At 39.4% G+C, this 20,988-nt stretch overlaps 1 protein-coding gene across 5 annotated transcripts in view; it reads right to left on the bottom strand.

Annotated features, from left to right (window-relative positions):
* The window catches only part of STAM2 (signal transducing adaptor molecule 2), a 50,460-nt gene extending 29,839 nt beyond the window's left edge, over positions 1-20,621 (bottom strand). For 2 of the 5 annotated variants that reach the window (XM_019456411.2, XM_019456437.2), the window contains exon 1: positions 20,217-20,621. In XM_019456411.2, the coding sequence (XP_019311956.1) occupies positions 20,217-20,256 (40 nt within the window). In that variant the 5' untranslated portion in view covers positions 20,257-20,621. Of the gene's footprint in view, positions 1-3,248; positions 3,347-3,382; positions 3,495-20,216 lie in introns of those variants that run through there. The other 3 variants (XM_019456422.2, XM_019456407.2, XM_019456432.2) reach the window with 3 other exon arrangements.
* Between the last annotated feature and the right edge of the window lie 367 nt (positions 20,622-20,988).

Genomic DNA, 20,988 nt, shown 5'->3' with positions numbered 1-20,988 from the left:
AAGCAGGTTCAGCGCTCACAGCATGGAGCCCCCAACATGGGGCTCATCTCATGGTTCATGAGATCATGACCAGAGCCAAAGTTAGAAACTTAACCAACTGAGCTACCTGGGTACCCAACAAAAGCATTGTTTTTAAAGGGCAAAAAAGGAAAATGATTAATAAAATAACAGTAAATTCATACAACAGAATATGAAAATTGAGTTATATATAACTAAATGTTCAAAAAATGTATAAATCCCAAAATATAATGATTTGGTTTATACTGAGTTTAAAAAGCTAATGGCAGAATATATGACATCCACATAAACTTTCTAAACAGTTTTACTGAGATACAGTTCACATCACAATACAACTCACCCAATTTAACGTGTACCATTTGATTTTTTTAGTGTATTCAGAGTTGTGCAACTATCACTATTATCTAATTCTAGAACATTTCACCACCCTAAAAAGAAATCCATACCCATTGGCAGTCACAGCCCAATCTCCCCCCATAATCCCCACCCTAGATAACCACTAGTCTACTTCATATCTCTATAAATTTGCCTAATCTGTATTTCTCATATAAATAAAATCATACATGGTCTTTTGTGACTAGCTTCTTTCATTTAGTAGAACGTTTTCAAGTTCATCTATGCTGAAGTATGCATCAGTACTTCAGTTATTTTTATGACTGAATAATATTCCATTTGTAGATCTACCTCATTGTATTTATCCATTCACCAGTTGAATATTTGGTCATTGTTTGGTTTTATTTTTTTTTTTTAACTTTTTGGCTATGAGTAGTGCAAATGCTACTATGAACATCTCTGTGCAAGTTTTGTGTGGTTTATACGTCTCTCTTTGGTATGTACCTAAGAAAAGTGCTGCGTTGTATGGTAAAAAAAATTCTGTATTTAACTTTTTTAGGAACTGGCAAAAGTTTTCCAAAGCAGTTGTTCCATTTTACATTCTCACTAGCAATATATGAGTGTTTCATATAAGGTTGTAAAACATTAAAAAATACACTATCGTCTTTAGTGATACATACATAGGTAGTGAAAATATTTATAGCATACACATAAGAATGATAAATACCAAACTATCCCTCATCCTAGCAGACTAGGATGAGGGATCAAAACTGGGTACACAGAGGCTTACTTGTATTTATAAAATTTTATTTATTAAGTTGTACATGAAATATCTAGAGATTATTTTATTCTCAGCATGTTTTTGTGGTCTGAAGTATTTCATAATCAAAATAACAAAAAGTGAATTGTTAAAAAGCATGATAAGAATATAATCACTGAATTATGTTGCATTTTTACTTGATTGACTTTTACAAAATTTCAAAATCAGGAGATACTTCTTTTCTGCTAATATAGAGGGATAAGGATATAAAAATTATGACTTTAGCAATATTTTAAATCTAATCTCTTTTTAATAAACACATAATTTCGAATATGGTCAAACCTGAGTATTATATTCATATGGACTTATCACGGTGATAAGCAGGAAGGATGGTAGAATTCTAGAGCTGTTCCTTTTTTAAAAGGAATAATAAAAGCCAAAAAATAAACAGGCTTAGCAAACAGCTATACTTTACAAGTAAGAGAGAAAAATACAGAATCTAGTTAACCTCAGTTAAATGCCAGAACTCACTTTTAAAAACCATGCAAACTGCTTCACACTATTATAATGAATGGAAAGCAATTGTTGTGACAAGTGTAATGACAAGCCAGAGATTTAAGAAACGTAATAGATTTTTGCCTAGTATAAGTTCTAGACTCAAACACTAGGCTATGACATGGAAACTATTCGCGTCCAGCTTTTGTCCTTATACAAAGATGACTAATTCTTCTACATGGGAAGTCAGACCAGGCTGTATATTTTAGAGGTTTAAAATATTTAACCACTTCTTTTCTTTTCTTTTCTTTTTTAGAGAGAGAGTACAAGCACAAGTCAGGGAAGGGGAAGGGGAGAGAGAGAGAGAGAGAGAGAGAGAGACAGAGAGAGAGAGAGAGAGAGAGAGAGAGAGAAATAGAATCTTAAGGAGGCTCCACTCAGCATGGAGCCCAACGCAGTGCTCAATCCCCCACCCTGCGGCTCGTGATCTGAGCTGAAATCAAGACTTGGACACTCAACTGACTCAGCCACCCAGACGCCCCTTAACAATTTTTTTATTTCATATCTAATAAATTCAGGGGGCCAAGATGGCAGAGCAGCATGGAAGTTCCCGGCTTCTCTCATCCCTGAAATGCAGCTAGATCAGCACCAAACCATTTTGCACACCTAGAAAATTGATCTGAGGATGAACACAACGATCTGCATAACTTGAGCCATAGAACTCGGCAGATACAGAGCTCAGAGAGGTGAAATGGAGGAGAGAAAAGCCACAGGGGGTAGGGAGCTGTTTTTGCGGAGAGGGGACAGAGAAAGCAGGGGAGAGTGCAGGAGAAGCACTCTCCCCAGAAGTAGGTGGAGAGAAAGAGAAAGAGTGGAAACACCCACACGGGACTGAACAAGAAAGGGAGAAAGAGGCTTCAATTCCATTAGGACTCTATAAACAGGTGACAGCAGAGTCAGAAATTCTGTAGCTCAGTATCTAGCAGTGCCCTGGTGGGAAGGGCAAATTCCCAGGAGCAGGCAGTGAGATCTGAGGGGTCCGTGGGCCACACAAGGAGAAGTGGTTCCTCTGCTAGGAGGACATTTGGTAGAGGCCATATGGCCTCCTCACAGGAAAAGGTCCCAGTGGACCCTACCTGGAGAACAGCCACATGTGCTCATATTGGAACAAAGACGCAAGGGTGTGGTGAAACCTGGTGCCAGCTGTGTGTTGTTTTGCCATAATCTCCGAACCTCTGCTGCCGGGCAATCGCACAAACTTTTTCTGGGGCAAGCAGGCACCCAGCCGCAATCTCGGAACCTCTGCAACAGTGACCGCACAAACATTCCCAGGGGCGAGCCAGGACCCAACCACTGCTTGGCAAGACCCTCCCCAGAGTGCTGGAGTCGGTCCAAACCACAGGGCTCTCAGAAATAAGGGGTTTGGAAACAGCCCCATATGAGATATAATTCAGGAGGGAGGTGCTGCTGCCAGGCTGACAGCTTGGAAGCAGACAGCATAGATGTGGGGAGTGAATGGAAGCTGAAGACAAAGGAGGGGTGCTTGACTGCTGGTCACAATTGCTGAGCGCAATTATTCTGGTACCAGAGACTGGGAAGCTGGGTGATACCATTTTCACCTCTCCCAAGCATGCACACACACCTGCACGTGCACCACACCAATCCACCTCAGTAAGCTAAGCAGCACCATCTAGTGGAGAACAGCTGTTACGCCAAGCCCCATCCAACTGCGCCAACCAAGCTCAGGCCCTAGAGGACCACCACAAGTCTCTCCACCTGCTTAGTGCTTCACAGTTGACTTCCAGGGGAAACTAGATGTAATTTCATTCGGATTTCATTCTGTTCACGGGTCCATCTATTCATTTCTTGTCTTTGTTCTTTTCTTATTCTTGGATACAGAAAGAGAAAAATTTATTTTTATTTTCTGGGGTTTTTTAAATTTTTATTTTTTTTTTTACTATTTTAACTTTTTAAAACATTTTTTGTAGTTTACTTTCTTCATTTCATTCTATTTTATTGCATACATTTTTTAAATTTTTAAATGTTTTCTTCCTTTTTTTTTTCTTTCCCACATCTAATGAATTCGGTGAATTCAAAAGTACAGACAAGAAAAAAAACTTCTACCAACCTCTTTTGAAACCATGATGCTTATCTTTCCAGACATTTTTCTACATGAATACAGAAAAATAAAAATATATGTAAACTAAATAAAATAGAATCGTATGTATGAGGTGCCTCCAAAAAGAGCACCCAAAAGCTGATACATCCTTCCCTGCCAAAGTTATGAACAAGTTGAGAAACAAAGAATAAAATATCATTGCTATTACTAAAAGAAGCTGTAGGTTTATTAGATAAATGGGCTTGCTAATTGTGAACCTCAGAGGAGAGCATGTCTTAGCACTAAACAGGCACAGACTGCTCCCTGCAGGATAAGCCTCTGCACAACTTATTCCATGGAGGAGATGAGAAATCACTCGATGGCTGTGGAAAGACTCGCTAGCTCTGACACATCAATGAAGTGCATCCACTGGGCCAACTAGTCTCAAATTTACCAATCAGATAAGTCATTACATCAAGGTTGAAATGACTAAGGGAGCCAGAGCAGACTCAGGGTGAACACTAACGGAATTCCCTTCTCAGGAAGGAAACCTCACAGGTAGAGAAAAAGTATTCCTCACTAATACTTGTGATCATATTAAATGTATTATTTGCTAACTTGCATTTCTACTTATATAAACACCTATGTTCATAATTATACACCTATAACAATATTTTTAAGTAACAGTGTGATGTACCATATATACAGAGTGGCCACAAAATACCTATACAATCAACACATTGATTTTTTTAAAATGCTTTCTCTGCCTTAAGTGCATTGTTTTTTACTATTTTTTTAAGTTTATGTATTTATTTTGAAAGAGAGAGCATGTGCACATGGGCTCATGAGAGGGGAAGAGAGAGAGGAAGAGAAAGAAACCCAAGTGTGGAGCCCAATGTGGGGCTTGATCTCACAAAACATGAGATCATGACCTGAGCCAAAATCAAGAGTTGGATGCTCACCGGACTGAACCCCCCCAGGCGTCCCAATACACCGTGATTTTAAATCCACCACGTACTCAGCCTCTCTTATACTCACTTGTATCACTCATACTGATGCCCCACATAGAAGAAATATAAGATAATTAACAGTGGTCAGGATTTCACACAGAGGCCCTTCAGCATACTTTGTCTTTCATATGTCTCCACCCGACCTCTCTTCCTCTCCTCAACCCACCTGAGCCAAAATCAAGAGTTGGATGCTCACCGGACTGAACCCCCCCAGGCGTCCCAATACACCGTGATTTTAAATCCACCACGTACTCAGCCTCTCTTATACTCACTTGTATCACTCATACTGATGCCCCACATAGAAGAAATATAAGATAATTAACAGTGGTCAGGATTTCACACAGAGGCCCTTCAGCATACTTTGTCTTTCATATGTCTCCACCCGACCTCTCTTCCTCTCCTCAACCCCAATAATGAAGGTAAGCTCCATGATGGCAGGAATTTTTGTTTTGTTCACTATTATTTCTAGTGGAGGGAACAGTCTGAAGCACACAGTAGCTACTCAGTAAATTCTGGTTTGATAAATAAATTGAATGATGCTGGTTGCTCCTCCATATCCTATTACTGTGGGTACAATGATGCCCAATGTGGTCTTTCTAAAGTGTGCACAAAGTTTTGGACTAGCAAGAGCTTCTGGCCAGCTAGTTTGCTGAGCAAACCTCCAAAGGGGCTATACAGGATCAAACTTCACTAGCAACACCATGTGGCAATAAAAGGCAATAGCACTAGTGGGCTTATGAGGTTCCAGTTCTCTGCTTGTTTACTAAAGAGGAATGACAATACCTTTTTGGGAGTCTTAACCAAAACCCAAGGTAAGTAGGGAAGGGACTGTCTCAAGAAGGAGGCAAAGGGCTTCCTGTGCTGTGATATACAGGTGACTTCAATGGAGTCTGGAAAGCAAATCACATTTATTATACATGACTTGCCAGTCTCATGCTCATCCTTCTCTTTGCTTATGACAGGGTTTTGTTTTTGCTGTACAGATCTAACACTCCTTTTCATACTGTCATTTGATACAGTGTTTAGAACTACCTGATGATTCGACATTCAGCTATATTCTCTTTCATATATGTATTATTTCTCGTTAATAGGTAAATCTTTAGTCTCTCTGGAATTTCATTTGGTACATGGAAAGAAGCAGGGATAGAAAAATATTTTTACTAATTATTTGTCAGTAGTTCTAACATCTAAGAATCTATCATTTCCTCTTTGATATGAGAAGCCAAGCATCATCATTTACCAAATTTTGTCAGTACACATATGCATACAAAGAGTTGAATCTGATTTGAGACCATCTAATAACCTACCCATTATTGATTACTCGACTTTTAATGATTATTTTTTCAATTTCAGTCCTGTGATACACAATTAAATGTGAAATCTATTTAATACCTACCAAAAACCATTCCAACAATTTTAAGTATATCTAAACAGTGTTTTTTATTTTATTTAATTTTTATAGAAAATGGAAAAATCCTGATTTGAATACTCTATCCAGCATAGTTTATGGTCTACAAATACAGGGCTCACTCTTTTAAAAAAGTATAAAATCTGAAGACTTTATAATGGTCTGCCAAAAAGGATTTCATTTTTCAAGTGAACTAAGTAACAGTCAAATTATGTACTTAGGAGCATTTTAAACTCCTGGAAAAAATTTTAAATATTATAATTAAGGAACCATTCTTTTATAGCACTGTCACTTTGCCCAGTGTTGGGGGCATACTTCACATTATCCTGTGTCAAATGCATAGAGTGGGAGAGAGTTTAAAAAGCCCTCCTGCGGCCTAAATTCTAAATTTCCAGGGTTTGGTGGGTGTAAGTCATAATGTTTCATCACCAGGTTTTGATTATTGTATATAGAAAGCCTCAAATATCCTGAAATATTTCAGAAAGATTCTAGCAATATCATATTCCGTCCATCAATACCTATAAAGAACAAAAAGGCGCCCCCTCTACACAGTTCATTGTGTTTAGCATAAAACTTTAAAAAGAATTCAAGTCTACCCAGAAAACTTTTAATGAAATAGGCTCTACCAGTAATTTTTAAAATTTAACTATATAGGGGCGCCTGGGTGGCGCAGTCGGTTAAGCGTCCGACTTCAGCCAGGTCACGATCTCGCGGTCTGTGAGTTCAAGCCCCGCGTCAGGCTCTGGGCTGATGGCTCGGAGCCTGGAGCCTGTTTCCGATTCTGTGTCTCCCTCTCTCTCTGCCCCTCCCCCGTTCATGCTCTGTCTCTCTCTGTCCCAAAAATAAATAAAAAAACGTTGAAAAAAAAATAAAATAAAATTTAACTATATAAAAGAAAAATGCTCAAAAGAGATTTATAAGGTTCCTCCTACTATGTTTGCAAATAAAAACTCATGACTGGTCTGCCTCCAACCATGGCAGAGTGTCCGCTATCAGATTTGCTATTCTACCAAAAACAAGAACAAAACAGGCCACAATATATAATGCAATTGTGTTCAGGAAATGAATAACAGGCAGTGCAGGTCTGAGATCTTTTGAGGGAAGGGAAATGTGAAGTAAGCCCCATAATGTCCCTAGTTTTTGCCTGGGAACACTTTCCTGTCCCAACACAAGGAGAACTAGCCCAAGTAGAGCAACAGACCAAATTTCTGAGCACAGGGACTTACCATGGGTCCTCGGTCAAGGGCTAGGCTACTTGAGTCTCTAAGAAGTCTAGCAGAGATCACCAACTATGGGGCTGAAAGGCTGTGCAGTGCAGGGAGTCTTTGCAGTTCTTGTTTGTGTTCCCACAAAATTCAGATATTGAAGCCCTAACCCACAGTGTTGCTGTATTTGGAGAATAAACCTTTAAAGGTTAAATGAGGTCATAAGGATGGGATCTTGATCCAATAGGATTAGTATCCTAATAAGAAGAGAACACAGAGCTCACTATCTCTCTCTCTCTCTCTCTCCATACATGCGCCAAGAAGAGGTCATGCAAGCACACAATGAAAAGGTAGCCATCTGCAACCCAAGGGCAGAGACACCTCACCAGACACCAACCCTGCTGGGACCTTGCTCTTGGACTTCCCAATTTCCAGAACTGTGAGAAAATAAATTTGTTGTTCAATTCACCTAGTCCAAGGTAATTTGTTATGGCAGCCCAAGCAGACTAATACTCCACCCAACTAGAGTACAGAGAACATTTCAGGCATTCAACTGAAACACCAAAAGAGAATAAAGGCCCCCTATAATTTAATTCAATATCAAAACAGACCTGTCACACAAAGAAAACCAAAACGATCCTCTAATAACATAATTACCTGACAGAAAAAACTCAAGACTCTTTAAAGGAAGACAACATAACCTAGCCTCCTTGCAAAGAATAATCATAGTGAACAGCATAATATAAAAAATTACCAGTATACGAGAAAGTATCCCATAATCAAGATAAAAGTAATCAATAAAAAGAGATAATAACATAACTGAAATATCAGAAATAGCAAAAGAAAAAAGTACTTTAAAGCAGGTGTTACCAAGAACTTAAACCAAAGGCTGGTGAGTGCTCAGCAGGGAAAAGGAAACTATAAAATTGAATTTGTAGAACTAAAAGGTACAATATCAACCAAAAAATTCACCAGATGGGCTTAAAAGCAGAATGGAGACCACAGAAACAGTGAATGTGAAGAAAAATCAATAGCAGTTATCAAATTTGAAGAATAAAAAAAATTTTTTTAACTGAACAGTCTCCATATATTGATTTTTTAAAACTTGCTATGTAACCAATTACTGCAAATTAGTAGTTTAAAACACCCATTATTAGTTCATAGTCGTACAGTTAAAATCTATGTAGCCTTGGCTAGGTTCTACGCTCAGAGTATTACAAGGCTTATTGTTGGTGTTTGATGTTACTTAACTAAAACATGATAACTAGATTCATGCATATTGGAACTATGTAAAGTGAGGCCTACCTATACATTAAAGAAAGCCAAGTTTAAATCTTTCCTCAAATGTGCATGAACTATCAAAACCTAGAAACAATCTAGGACAATATACATAATATATTCTCTAAATGCAATGCTTTTTTATTAGACCAAATGTAATACCCAACCAGATGGAAATTAACAATGAGACATATAAATAATTAAGACTGTAACAAAGCAATACAAAAACTTGTTATAAATAGGATATGACATATCAGTATCTTGGGACATAACTAAAGCAATGCTTAGAAGGTAGACAAAATTTGTTTTTTATGTATTAGTAAGAAAAAGACTAATTATTTTTATACCTTAAAATTGTAGTAGGAGAATAGGAGAAAACTGGAAAAAACTTTTTTTCAATAGCAAAAATAAACTGGAAAATGGAAAGTAAATGAATAGAATTCATTTTTGGTTTGTAACAGGAAACCACAGCTGACAGCTTTTACTAAAGATATAAACATGTTCTTTCTTTGGACCAATTCATTATGAACTAAATAATTACTGAAAATATAGTAGAGCCAATTCTTTCTAGTTTGTAAATAAATCATGGGGCACCTGGGTGGCTCAGTTAAGCATCCGACTCCATCTCAGCTCAGGTCATGATCTAATAGTTTGTGAGGTTGAGCCCTGAGTCAGGCTCTGTGCTGAGAGGCTACTTGGGATTCTCTCTCCCCCCCCACCCCCTGCCCCTTCTCCTCTGCTCGCACTCTCTCTCTCTCAAAATAAGTAAATAAACTTTAAAAAATAAAATAAATCATACATGTTTAATGATTAAAATAACAATATATACTTGTTATTAAGTTTCCAGACCATACAATTTTTGTGTAAATTTAGACTAAAAATATTTAAATGTCCAAAGCCTCAACCTGACGTTTATAAATATTTCACCTCTTTCTCTGACTTCAATAACACCCATACTTAGCATTCTACAATACTTGGGTTTAACATACATTTTCTCATTTACTCCTCATTTAATGTCTTGATTTGTTTGGGTATATTTCATGGCTGTAAATCTTCAGTTTTCTCTGGGGAAAGCAGTAATATAAATTTTACCTTAAAATACACTGTTCATAGGGAGTGACTCCGTCAGTTAAGCATCCCACTCGTGGTATCAGCTCAGGTCATGATCTCATGGTTCCTGAGATAGAGCCTGACATCAGGCTCCACATTAGGCTCTGTTCTGACAGCATGAAGCCTGCTGGGGATTCTCTCTCCCTCATCATCCCTCTCTCTACCCTTCCCCCACTTGCATGTGAGTGAACATGCTCACTCGCTCTCTCTCAAAATACATAAACATTGAAAAACATACACTGTTCGTTATCTTCTAAAATGAAAACCTACTTACCACTCTGAGTGCTGAATGATAGGTAATAATTTTTTTTAATGTTTATTATTTTTGAGAGAGAAAGAGAGACAGAGAACAAGCAGGAGAGGGGGGGAGGGGGAGAGAGAGAGAGAGAGAGAGAGAGAGAGAGAGAGAGAATGAATCAGAAGCAGGCTCCATGCTGTAAGCTGTCAGCATAGAACCTGACGTAGGGCTCAAGCCCACAGCCTGTGAGATCATGACCTGAGCTGAAGTTGGCCACTTAACCCACTGAGCCACCTAAGCGCCCTGGTAATTTAATTAAGAAGTAACAACTTCAAAACATTTTACATATACTAAACCAGTTACACTTCAATCCAACAAAGTAAGGATTCCCCATATTGTAGATGAGGAAACATACACAGAAAAGTAACACAAGATCACACAACTACTAAGTAGTAAAACAGGGATTTCAATTTGGGAAGTCTAGCTCAGAGTATCCTCTCTAGTGTAAATATTAAACAAACTGCCTCTTGAGTGCAATTTTTGTTCAAAACTGCTAATGTAACTCTTCCCAACAAGTTAATTTTCAGTTTCCCTATATACGAGTATTTTAAACATATTGAATAGGACAAACACAAATTCAAGTCTTATTTATAAGGAAAGGATCATCCAGTATCATCTAATCTACAGCCACATCATCTAATAATACAATATATTTATAGCTTCTTGCTCTGGTAGAATACTTAGAAGAGTGACTGCCACTCTTTTGATTTCACGTGTTACCACTAACATTTTTGGGGGGGACTAGGAAGAGTTAGGTGAGTTAGGCACGTAAGGAAGTTAGGGAGGGGGAAAACCACATCAAAATCACCTTTTACTGCCTTCTAATATCACAAACCATCTGTTAAAAAAGGCAAAAGGTCTGGGCGCCTGTGTGGTTCAGTTGGTTAAGCATGTGACTTCGGCTCAGGTCATGATTTCATAGCTCATGGGTTCGAGCCCAGCATCAGGCTCTGGGCTGACAGCTGAGTCGGGACCCTGCTTCGGATCCTTTGTCTCCCTCTCTCTCTCTGCCCTTTCCCCACTCACACTCTGTCTCTCTCTCAAAACCAAATGAAACATTAAAAAAAAAAAATTTTTTTTTTAAAGGCAAAAGGTCTAAGACCAACCTTTATATTCCTGCAAGTTCACTTTCTGACTGGCTATTACTTCCAAGGTCCCATCTCTAACCTGTCAGGTGAGACCCATGCCACCTCCCAACTCCACAAAATGGGCATGCTCATTTCCGCAAACACACTTACATTAGGGAAAAAAGAAGAAAACAGAAAGGTAGTAAGCATAATTGTAATTGACCTATCAGGAAACCTCATGTGCAAGCTGGAAAAAAGGAAAAATGAGTCTCTAAAGTAGCCAAAACGTCATAAGCAGAGGAGAATCAAAAGCAGTTAGACTGGACAGGGGATCACATGACCTCTGCAAACTAAGGAAATCATCATGCATACTCTGTATGCACCTGTGAAGTACACATATCACCCATTAAACACTTAAGACCTGTCTTCTATACACCCAGCTCTGAAACTACCTTACTAGCCTAAGGTCTCTAGGTAGGTCACATCAGCTCAGACACAAATCTGAATCATGTTCTTATTTGTAAAATGGAAATTAAGATGGCTGCCATGCTTAAAAGAGGAGTTGTGAAAAGATAAGTAGATGAAACACTTAAACAGATACTTCAAAAAAGAGGCTATTCATTCATTCATTTTTTTAAGTAAGCTCTACATTCACCATGGGGCTTGAACTCACAACTCCAAGATCAGCAATCGTATGCTTCATCAACTGAGCCAGCCAGGTGCCCCTCAAATACATATGTTCAAAGGTGTCCAACATCAATAGTCATCAGATAAATGCATATTAATACAATAGTGAGATAACACTAGAATGGCTAAAATTCTTAAAGTATACCACCAGTTACAAATTTCTGACATGAAATTGAAGTCATATGAGCTAAAAATAAATAAATGGCATACTTCAGAATACTGACTATGTTATGTGGGGCACCTGGGTGGCTCAGTCAGTTGAGTGTCCAACTTTGGCTCAGATCATGCTCTCGCGGTTCCTGAGTTCAAGCCCCACATCGGGCTCACTGCTGTTAGCACAGAGCCTGCTTTGGATCCTCTCTCTCCCCTCTCTACCCTTCCCCAGCTTGTGTTCTCTCAAAACTAAACAAACAAACATTAAAAAAAAAAAAAAAAAAAAAACACTGATTTTCAGAGGACAATGTCTGATCTGTGTCACACTGACCTTCTTAAGTTCAATCCCTAAACTAAATACAAATAAATATTTATTCACTATCAAGTAAAGCAACAGAGCCTCATTAGGCAATAATGTTAAAAAAAAAAAAAAAAGTTCTTCCCCTTCCACCCTCAAGGGCATAGCACTACTAGGAAAACCAAAACATGTCTATGCTAGATTTAAGCAGAGTTTTTAGAAAAGAATGTTAAGATAATTCATCCCATGACATATGAAAGCAAAAGAAGCTGGTCAGATTACAATAAAAAATCCCTTCTGGTTCAAATGAACTAAATTCTGAGCCACTACAATTATCATGTTGCATGTGAAAATTAATAAATGCTTCATAAAAGAATATTTACTGACCAGAGTCTGAGAGTTTTTAGATACAATAAAAATTTCACTAGCAAACAAGTTTTTTTCATCCTATATCATTACTATCATTTAAAAATTCTATTAAATAGAGATACTGCACATAATACAAATTTTCAATTTTTCATTTCTCTTCATACTTTTATAAAAGACCTATTAAATATAACTTCTGAGGATGCACTGAAAGTCAGTCAGAACTGTAAGTACTTCATGGGATCTTCAGTTTTCAACATTCCTTAACCAGAGGAAACTAAAGAAAATCCTCCTTGAACGGAACAGTGATGGCTGATACAAGCAAGTCTCAATGGTAAAGAAATAGAAGTCTTTCACAGGGTGTTGTAGGAGAGGTGCTTATCCTTCAGACACCAGCAGATATACGCCCATTAAAAAAAATAACGTTAAGGGTGGTCTAAAAGATGGGAGCAAAATTTATTACTCCAAAAGAAAACTGAAGGTGCCAATAAGCCAATGTGAAACTCAGCCCTAAAAAGGAAAGGATACGGGAAAAAGAGGAGCAACATCAAAATGTCTCAGGTTTCTAGAAATAGTCTCACCAATGGGGATTGACAAATATTGCTGATTGACAGATATCTGAAATAGGAAAGAAGACTATAGGTAAAAACATTTTTAAAAACTTTGTAAAAGACAAAGTGAAAAACCAAAAGGAGTCAGGAGGGAAAAGGCTAGATCTGGGGATAAAGGCAACCAAGGAAGGAAAAAAATAAATTTGAAAAAAAATACATATCCTTAAGTTTTATTTTGATATTTAGGGGACAGATGCTCAGAATTATCAGTTGTCAAGTAACCAGACTTTGATATTCTATACTACACACTATAAATAAGGTCTACTCTTTTAACACTCAAAACACCTTTACGTTTCTTTCATTTAAACAACAAAAAAAGTGGCGTCGAGACACATCCACCTAAGAACACTTCTATGGTATTATGTTGTATATTCATTCACTTGTAGAAAAATTATCCTCTTGCCCTCTTGCCTTACTTTCAAACTATAATCTAAGTAAGCTTAGAACTAAATATTATTGTAAGGAATAAAAACATCTATTTTTAATTACCAACATCATCAGTTCACATGAAACAAAAATTATAATGCCTTTTCTCTTAAATTCTAAGAGCATAAAAGAAATTTCCTTTTAGGATTTCACCACTCTGATCATAAACCCAAATGAAAGAACAAAGGCCAAAAACAGCTAAGACAGAGGAACTTGCCCAAGGCCCCTGGCATTTCAATGTGGTATTGGTGCAGAATAGATAGAGAATAGTGTAGAAGGACAGGAAGCAGAGACACAGACTTCATAAAAGGAAATGTACTGTAAGGAAAGAGTGTTTCCAAAGTCATGGGGAAAGGACAAACAATGCAATAAGTAGTGATTAGACAACTGATTGTTGCCTACTATACACTGATTATCCAAATTCCTCCTCAGATCCTATGCAAAGATCAAGTCCAGGTGGATTAAAGACCTAACTATGAAAATCAAAACTCTAAACTTTCAGAAAAAATATGAGAAGATCCTTATAACCTCAGGGTACAGAAGGCTTTCTTTTTTTTTTTTTTTTTAAAGTTTATTATTTATTTTTGAGAGAGAAGGAGAAAGAAAGAGAAAGCAAGCAGGGGAGAAGCAGAGAAAGGGAGACAGAGGATCTGAAGCAGGCTCCACGCTGTCAGCACAGAGCCCAATGCAGGGTTCGAACCCACGAACCGTGAGATCATGACCTGAGCTGACGTTCCACGCTTAACTCACAGAGCCAGCCAGGTGCCCTGAGAAGGCTTTCTTCAAGTAAGAAAAATGAGGGCACCTGGGTGGCTTAGTGTCAAACTTCGGCTCAGGTCATGATCTCACGGTTCCATGGGTTCAAGTCCCACTTGGGGCTCTGTGCTGACAGCTCAGAGCCTAGAACCTGTTTCAGATTCTGTGTCTCCCTCTGTCTCTGCCCCTCCCTCATTTGCACTCTTTCTGTCTCTCTCTCTCAAAAATAAATAAACATTAAAATAAATTAACAATAAATTTAAAAAACAAGAAAAATGAAATCAGACAGTATCACTGAATTAAAACTTAGATTTTCAGGGCACCTGGGTGGCTCAGTTGGTTAAGCGTCCGACTTCAGCTCAGGTCATCATCTCATAGTTTGTGAGTTCAAGCCCCATGTCAGGCTCTGTGCTGACAGCTCAGAGCCTGGAGCCTGCTTCAGATTCTGTGTCTCCCTCTCTCTCTGCCCCTCTCATGCTCTGTCTCTCTCTGTCTCTCTCTGTCTCTCAATAATAAATAAACATTAAAATTTTTTTAAAAAATTAAACTTAGATTTTCTTAATAAAAGACATCAGAAAATAAAACACAACAAATTGAGATATACACCTGCAACTGACATAATCAACAAAAGATTAGGAGAGAATGTACAAGGAACTCTAAACTCAGTAAGAAAAAATAACCCAACAGAAAAATAAGTAACAAGCAGATAATGTATAGAAAACAGAATAACCACGAAATAGATGAAAAGATGCTCAACTTTACTAACAATGAAGTTGAAATGAAATGAAAACACTGCCTACCCTATTTCACACCCATCAAATGGGAATAAATTTTAAAAAATATGGCAATACCCAGTGTTCGTAATGATGTGGAACAAGAACGAACTTCACTACCACTGCAGGTGGGAATAAAATCTCCCACAAGCACTTGGAAAGGCAGTTCTACACTAATATTTTGCAAGTTTTCACTATCTAAACTTTAATTAAGGCATTCCCCTTCAAGACACAATCCCTAGACAATCTCTCACTCATGTAAACAAGAAAACATGAGTAAGAGCCTTTACTGCACTATTGTCTATAGGAAAAATGGAAAAAACTTCATGTCCATTAACAGGAGAATGAACAAATAATGTGGTACATTTGTACAGTGGAATATTACACAACTATTAAAATTAATGGAAGTAGAGCAATAAATATCAACAGAAATAATCGACAAAAATGCTGAGGTGCATTCACAAAATGCAAGTAACAAAGAATGACACTTTTTATAAAGTTTACAAACAAATACAATACATACAGTATATTTGTATGTATATTATATCATAAAACAGAGTTGTATCTTTTTGGAGTGTTTAACTCTGAGAAGGAAGGAAAAAGAATTGGATCAGGTAGCTACTAAATACACCAGAGAAATTAAACTCTATCAGGAATTTTTCTTAAAAAAAAAAGTGTATAAAATATTAGGCTGGACAGAGTTGGCTGATAGGAAAAGGACTTTAGGTCATAACCTATACTTTATGTTAAAATACATTAATTAAAATTTGTAACTATCTGAAAGCTTAACGCTGTAAGCAAAATACAGAATGAAATTAGCTGTTAAAGCTACCATTCTCATCCATAAGCAAAAAAATTTTTAATTGTAAGTTTTTGCAAAGATCACAGCAACCTCATTGTGTTCAAGCAAGTATGTTAATAAGTATGTAAATGTTATAAATTTGAACATATTAAGTAAATTGTATTATAGGAATACTATCCATTTTTTATGTAAACTTTTTTTTTAAATTTTTTAATGTTTGTTTATTTTTGAGAGAGAGAGAGAGACAGAGCGTGAGCAGGGGAGGGTCAGAGAGAGGGAGACACAAAATCTGAAGCAGGCTACAGGCTCTGAGCTATCAGCACAGAGCCCAACGCTGGGCTCGAAATCACACACTGTGAGATCATGACCTGAGGTGAAGTCGGAAGCTTAACAGACCGACCCACCCAGGCGACCCTCTTTTTTTTTTTTTTTTAAAGTAAGCTCTATGCCCAACCTGGGGCTTGAACTCAGGACCCCCAGATAAAGACTTGCATGCTCCACCCAATGAGCCAGCCAGATGCCCCTATAAGCATTTCTTATAAAACTTCACTGGAGAAGATTCCATGACCAAAAGCCCAAGTTACCTCATGGTCAAGCTCGTCTAACACAAATGAAAGAAACAGCAATATGTGCATTCAAATGTCACTTAAAAAAGTCTACTTTTAAGACGAAAGTTCGCCCTTCAATGCACTGTGTCAGAAGCATTTTACAGAGGTAGAATTTGAGCTCAGCTTTGTGAGACACAAGTTAGTGTATCTGTAAGGGAGGCAATACCAAGGTTGTTGAAAAAAGAAAAAGGTGGGGTGCCTGGGTGGCTCAGTCGGTTAAGTCTCCGACTTCGGCTCAGGTCATGATCTCATGGTTCGTGAGTTTGAGCCCCGCGTCAGGCTCTGTGCTGACAGCTCAGAGCCTGGAGCCTGCTTCGGATTCTGTGTCTCCCTCTCTCTCTGCCCCTCCCTCCCTCTCTCTCTCTTTCTCTCTCTCTCTCAAAAGTAAAGATAAAAAAAAGAAAAGAAAAAGGCTATCACTGAATAGTAAATGGTACAAAGGCAAAGAATGGCAAAAAAAAAAAAAAAAGAAAGAAAAGAAAAAGAAAAAGAAAAAGGTTGTCTGGCTTGAGTATCAAGAAAAAGGATGTCCGAGTAAGAACCAGACGTGGAGAGTAGAACCAGACGTGGAGAGTAGAACAGACGTCCTGACTTGGGAAGCAATGTAGGGAAACTGAGAAAATTGGTACAAAATATAAGGAAATGACATCTTCCTTTTTAACACTAACCACTTAATCCTCCTACTGTGGCTCTGTCCCTCATGTTTCACTCTCCCCTTGGAATTCCCTCACAATGGCTGCCCCAACCAGGCTCCACCTCAACAACGCTTACGCACCTTGGGGGTGACTGAGGATGGTGGCATGTGTGTGGGTGTATTTTTTACTTCAGCCCAGCTTCAAAGGAATTTTATGGAACAAAAAATAAATGCAGATTTGAAGAAATCCAATAAAATATTTAAAGATCTCTAATGCTACGACAGCTAACATACCCTTCAGGGTTTATAGGATCTGACTCCAAGAAAAAAATAGGAACCTGCCAAAGATCCTTACTTCCTAGGCTTTGGCCTGCTTCCATCTGACAAGTCATTTACCATCAACAACTTATGAATGGCTTCGTAGACATTCTGACCCACTACAGCTTTTTCTCAAGGTCTGAGGAAAGAATTTCTTCCCCACATGAATAAGGTCAGAAAGAATTCTCAACCTCCAGTGAAACTGCACCTACAAAAGGAATGTAGTTTCATCTCTAAAAACCCTTAATTATAAAATGACCATATACAATTCTGCAGGCAGAATTGCTGTCAGGAAAGGAGTGGGGGAGAGAGAGAATAATGTCAACACCTTTACAGAGAAAGCATGTGCCTGAAAAGTCCTTGCTGTCTCTTCAGGGAAGTTGACTTTTAAAGAAAAAAGGAATGTAAAGCATCTTGTGTATTTCTAGCACTGTATTTATCACACTATATGACAATTATCTTTTTATATGTGTATGTATCCTCCATTAGACTGAGAGTTCCTTGAGGGCAGGGATTTTTGTGTCCCCAGAACTTAACACAAATCTGAAACACAGTAATCACTCAATGCCTGTGTGCTGAATGAAAAGTGAACAAAAGAATGACAAAGAAAATAAATATGAACAAAAGAATGACAAAAAAATCTGACTGAATCACAAAGGGTAAGTGAAAAGGCAACGACACTGCAAAGGAACATATTCCTGTAGACATTTTAAATTAAATAATAACTTTCTTATATTACTTAACTATTTCAAATTTAAAAGAGATTTAAGTTCTGAAAAATGTGACATATAACTTTTCTTCTGTGATACAGAGTTAAGGGCAATTTAAACTCCTTCCTATTTCATTCCACTTTTTCTTCTAATTCCATTCATTTGTCTAACAGAAGTTACCGGTGGGCCTTGATCAAACTTGCTTTTACTATCAAACTGACTTTTGGACGGTGACTTCAATCATACTTAAACTAACAAGGACTTGAAGCTCTGGTTGGTGGCACTGCCCATGAAATGATCTCTACACAGCAGTGGTTTTTGTTTGAACAGCAGTGCCTCTTTTACTACAGTGGCATTAAACTGTGATCCACTAAGACGTTCAGGGACATCAAGAGTCACTGAGGGGAAGGGTTAGGAAGGCAAAACAGGCAGAGCAACTCCGCCTACTTCTACCAGTTTTCAAACAGAAAACAATAGGCTTCTGGGAAAGATTTCCCTTGAAGAAAGAGTTCTACAGATTTTCAAGTCAGAAAATAATTTGTCTTATTCTATTTTGACTTGTTTTATTTCACTAAGACAAAACGAAAGTCTTCAAATCAGCAATAAAAAGGAGAGGTCTCACTGGAACAACAGAAGACGTCCTTAGGTGTTCGTAAAAGCAGAGCCTGTGAGCCTCGACCTGATGCTTCCTAGATTTATGCCAGTCACCTGTGTTAATCCACCAAGAAAAAAGCTTAAAGAAATTATGGAAATACATATTTTTTTTAATTTTTTTTAATGTTTATTTATTTTTGAGACAGAGAGAGACAGAGCATGAACGGGTGAGGGTCAGAGAGAGGGAGACACAGAATCTGAAACAGGCTCCAGGCTCCGAGCGGTCAGCACAGAGCCCGACGCGGGGCTCGAACTCACGGACCGCGAGATCGTGACCTGAGCCGAAGTCAGCCGCTTAACCGACTGAGCCACCCAGGCGCCCCTGGAAATACATATTTGAAGACTATATAAGGGTCAAAAGATAATAATAAATTTTTTAGGTCTCTAGGAATAGAAGAAGGTTCTAACATACATTGTATTTGACTTTTGAACCTGTTTTTGGAATCACATAACACACCAAAATAGGGCACTTTCTATTAAGTCTACTCATCATTAGAAAAATGTAACTGAAAAGGTGGCTCACCGCTTTGATGTGCTGTATTCTATGCGACTGGCAATTTTCAGCCATGGGTTTTTCCATTCCACTAAGTCCTAAAACTCTACCTAGGGTTCTGTTAACTCCTGCTACAGAAATGTGTACGTGGCCAGTTTATTTTACTGTTTTTCTCATTCCACAATCACTAAAGACAGCAGCAGAACTCTTACAACTCCAACAAATAAAATAGTTGTTCTGTTTTGACATTCTAGGGTTTTCCTTTTCATACCCTAAGACACAGCATCTCGTAGCACTTGCGCCGTCCATGGATAGAGAGTAACACTCCCAAGCATTGTAAATAAATCCCAAAGCTATGCTATCAGAGCTTGGATGCGTTTGTATATAAGTGAGGTGAAATGGGTTTCTCCTATTGAACGGAGGCAAGTCGAGGTCCCTAGTGTTGCGCTGCCTCAGACAGCTGGGTCTGTCCACCGCTGCACCATCTCAAAGCCGGGGGTGAGGGGTGGGGGGAACGGGAATGAACCAACTACAGAGGGAGCAGGAAGTTTGTATCATAAACTCCGCAATTGCTTAATTAGTCCAGTCCCCTGCGAGCCACAGGCTCTTCCCTATTCCTGCGATTGGCAAAGAGAAATAACCTCTTTTTCAGGGTGTCCAATCTCAGGTAAGAGGTACTCTCCAGACTGCCAGCGACGCGCCAAGGTAGCCCCACTGAAACGTCCCCGCGACTAGGCAGCGGCGCCGCCCCCTTCTCTCCCTTTGCTTGGCTTTCCAGTCCTCGGAGTCGCCACCGCCCACTTTCTAGCACGACAAACAGCGTCCTGTGCGCGGGCCCAGCACTTACCCACGTCTTGCTCGAAGGGGTTTGCAGTGAACAGAGACATCTTGCCGGTGCCCGAGCCCTAAACGCTGTGGTCTGGCCGAGGCTCGGCGGCTGCTCCGAGCTGGGTGACCCGCGGCTGCCGCTTCCTAGACGGCTCCGCTCCGACCGCGTCCTCGCACTTCCGCCACCGCCACTGTCCAGCCCCCGCCTGACAGGCCAGCTGCCGATTCGCACTCCACCCCCTCGCTTCGGCCTAACTCCTCTCCCGGAACGAGGTCCCGCCGGCGCGGGGATTCTTTCAGCGCACCTGTCGCCTCCGCCTCTCAGGAAGAGGCAGCAGCCCTGTCCCAGACTTTCGTGGGGGGTCAGGCGGCCGCCGCGGCCACCTTTCCATCGCTAGGACCCCGGCAAGCCACGGAGCAGGGGACCTTCGGGGCCGGAAGTTGTCGCGCCTAGAACTGGGCAACCCTAGAGGCCCGGAAGCCGCTGTGCGTGCGGCGATACCCGGAGGGCCGCGGTGTTGCCGGATTTTCCGCCTTTGGAGTCTCTAGTTCTCGCTAATTTAATTCGTTCCTAAGCTGCAGCCTAGTCCCTCGAGGGCGGACCAGTGGCTGCGTTCGCGTCACAGTCCCGTTGCCTTGGAAATGGATGGAGCCTCCGCACCCCACCCCTGCTGGAATAACCCTCCTGGAAATCGGTGGTGGACCTATGGCTCTGTGGGGGACTCCCTAACTTTTCGCTTTCCATCGTGTTCTCTGAACACGTGATCACACTGCTTGACTCTGGGAATCCA

This window comes from Panthera pardus, unplaced genomic scaffold (genome assembly GCF_024362965.1).
Source record: "Panthera pardus isolate Hobbes unplaced genomic scaffold, ASM2436296v1 HiC_scaffold_10, whole genome shotgun sequence".
NCBI lineage: Eukaryota > Metazoa > Chordata > Mammalia > Carnivora > Felidae > Panthera > Panthera pardus.
This window is presented reverse-complemented; position numbering and strand designations above follow the sequence as displayed.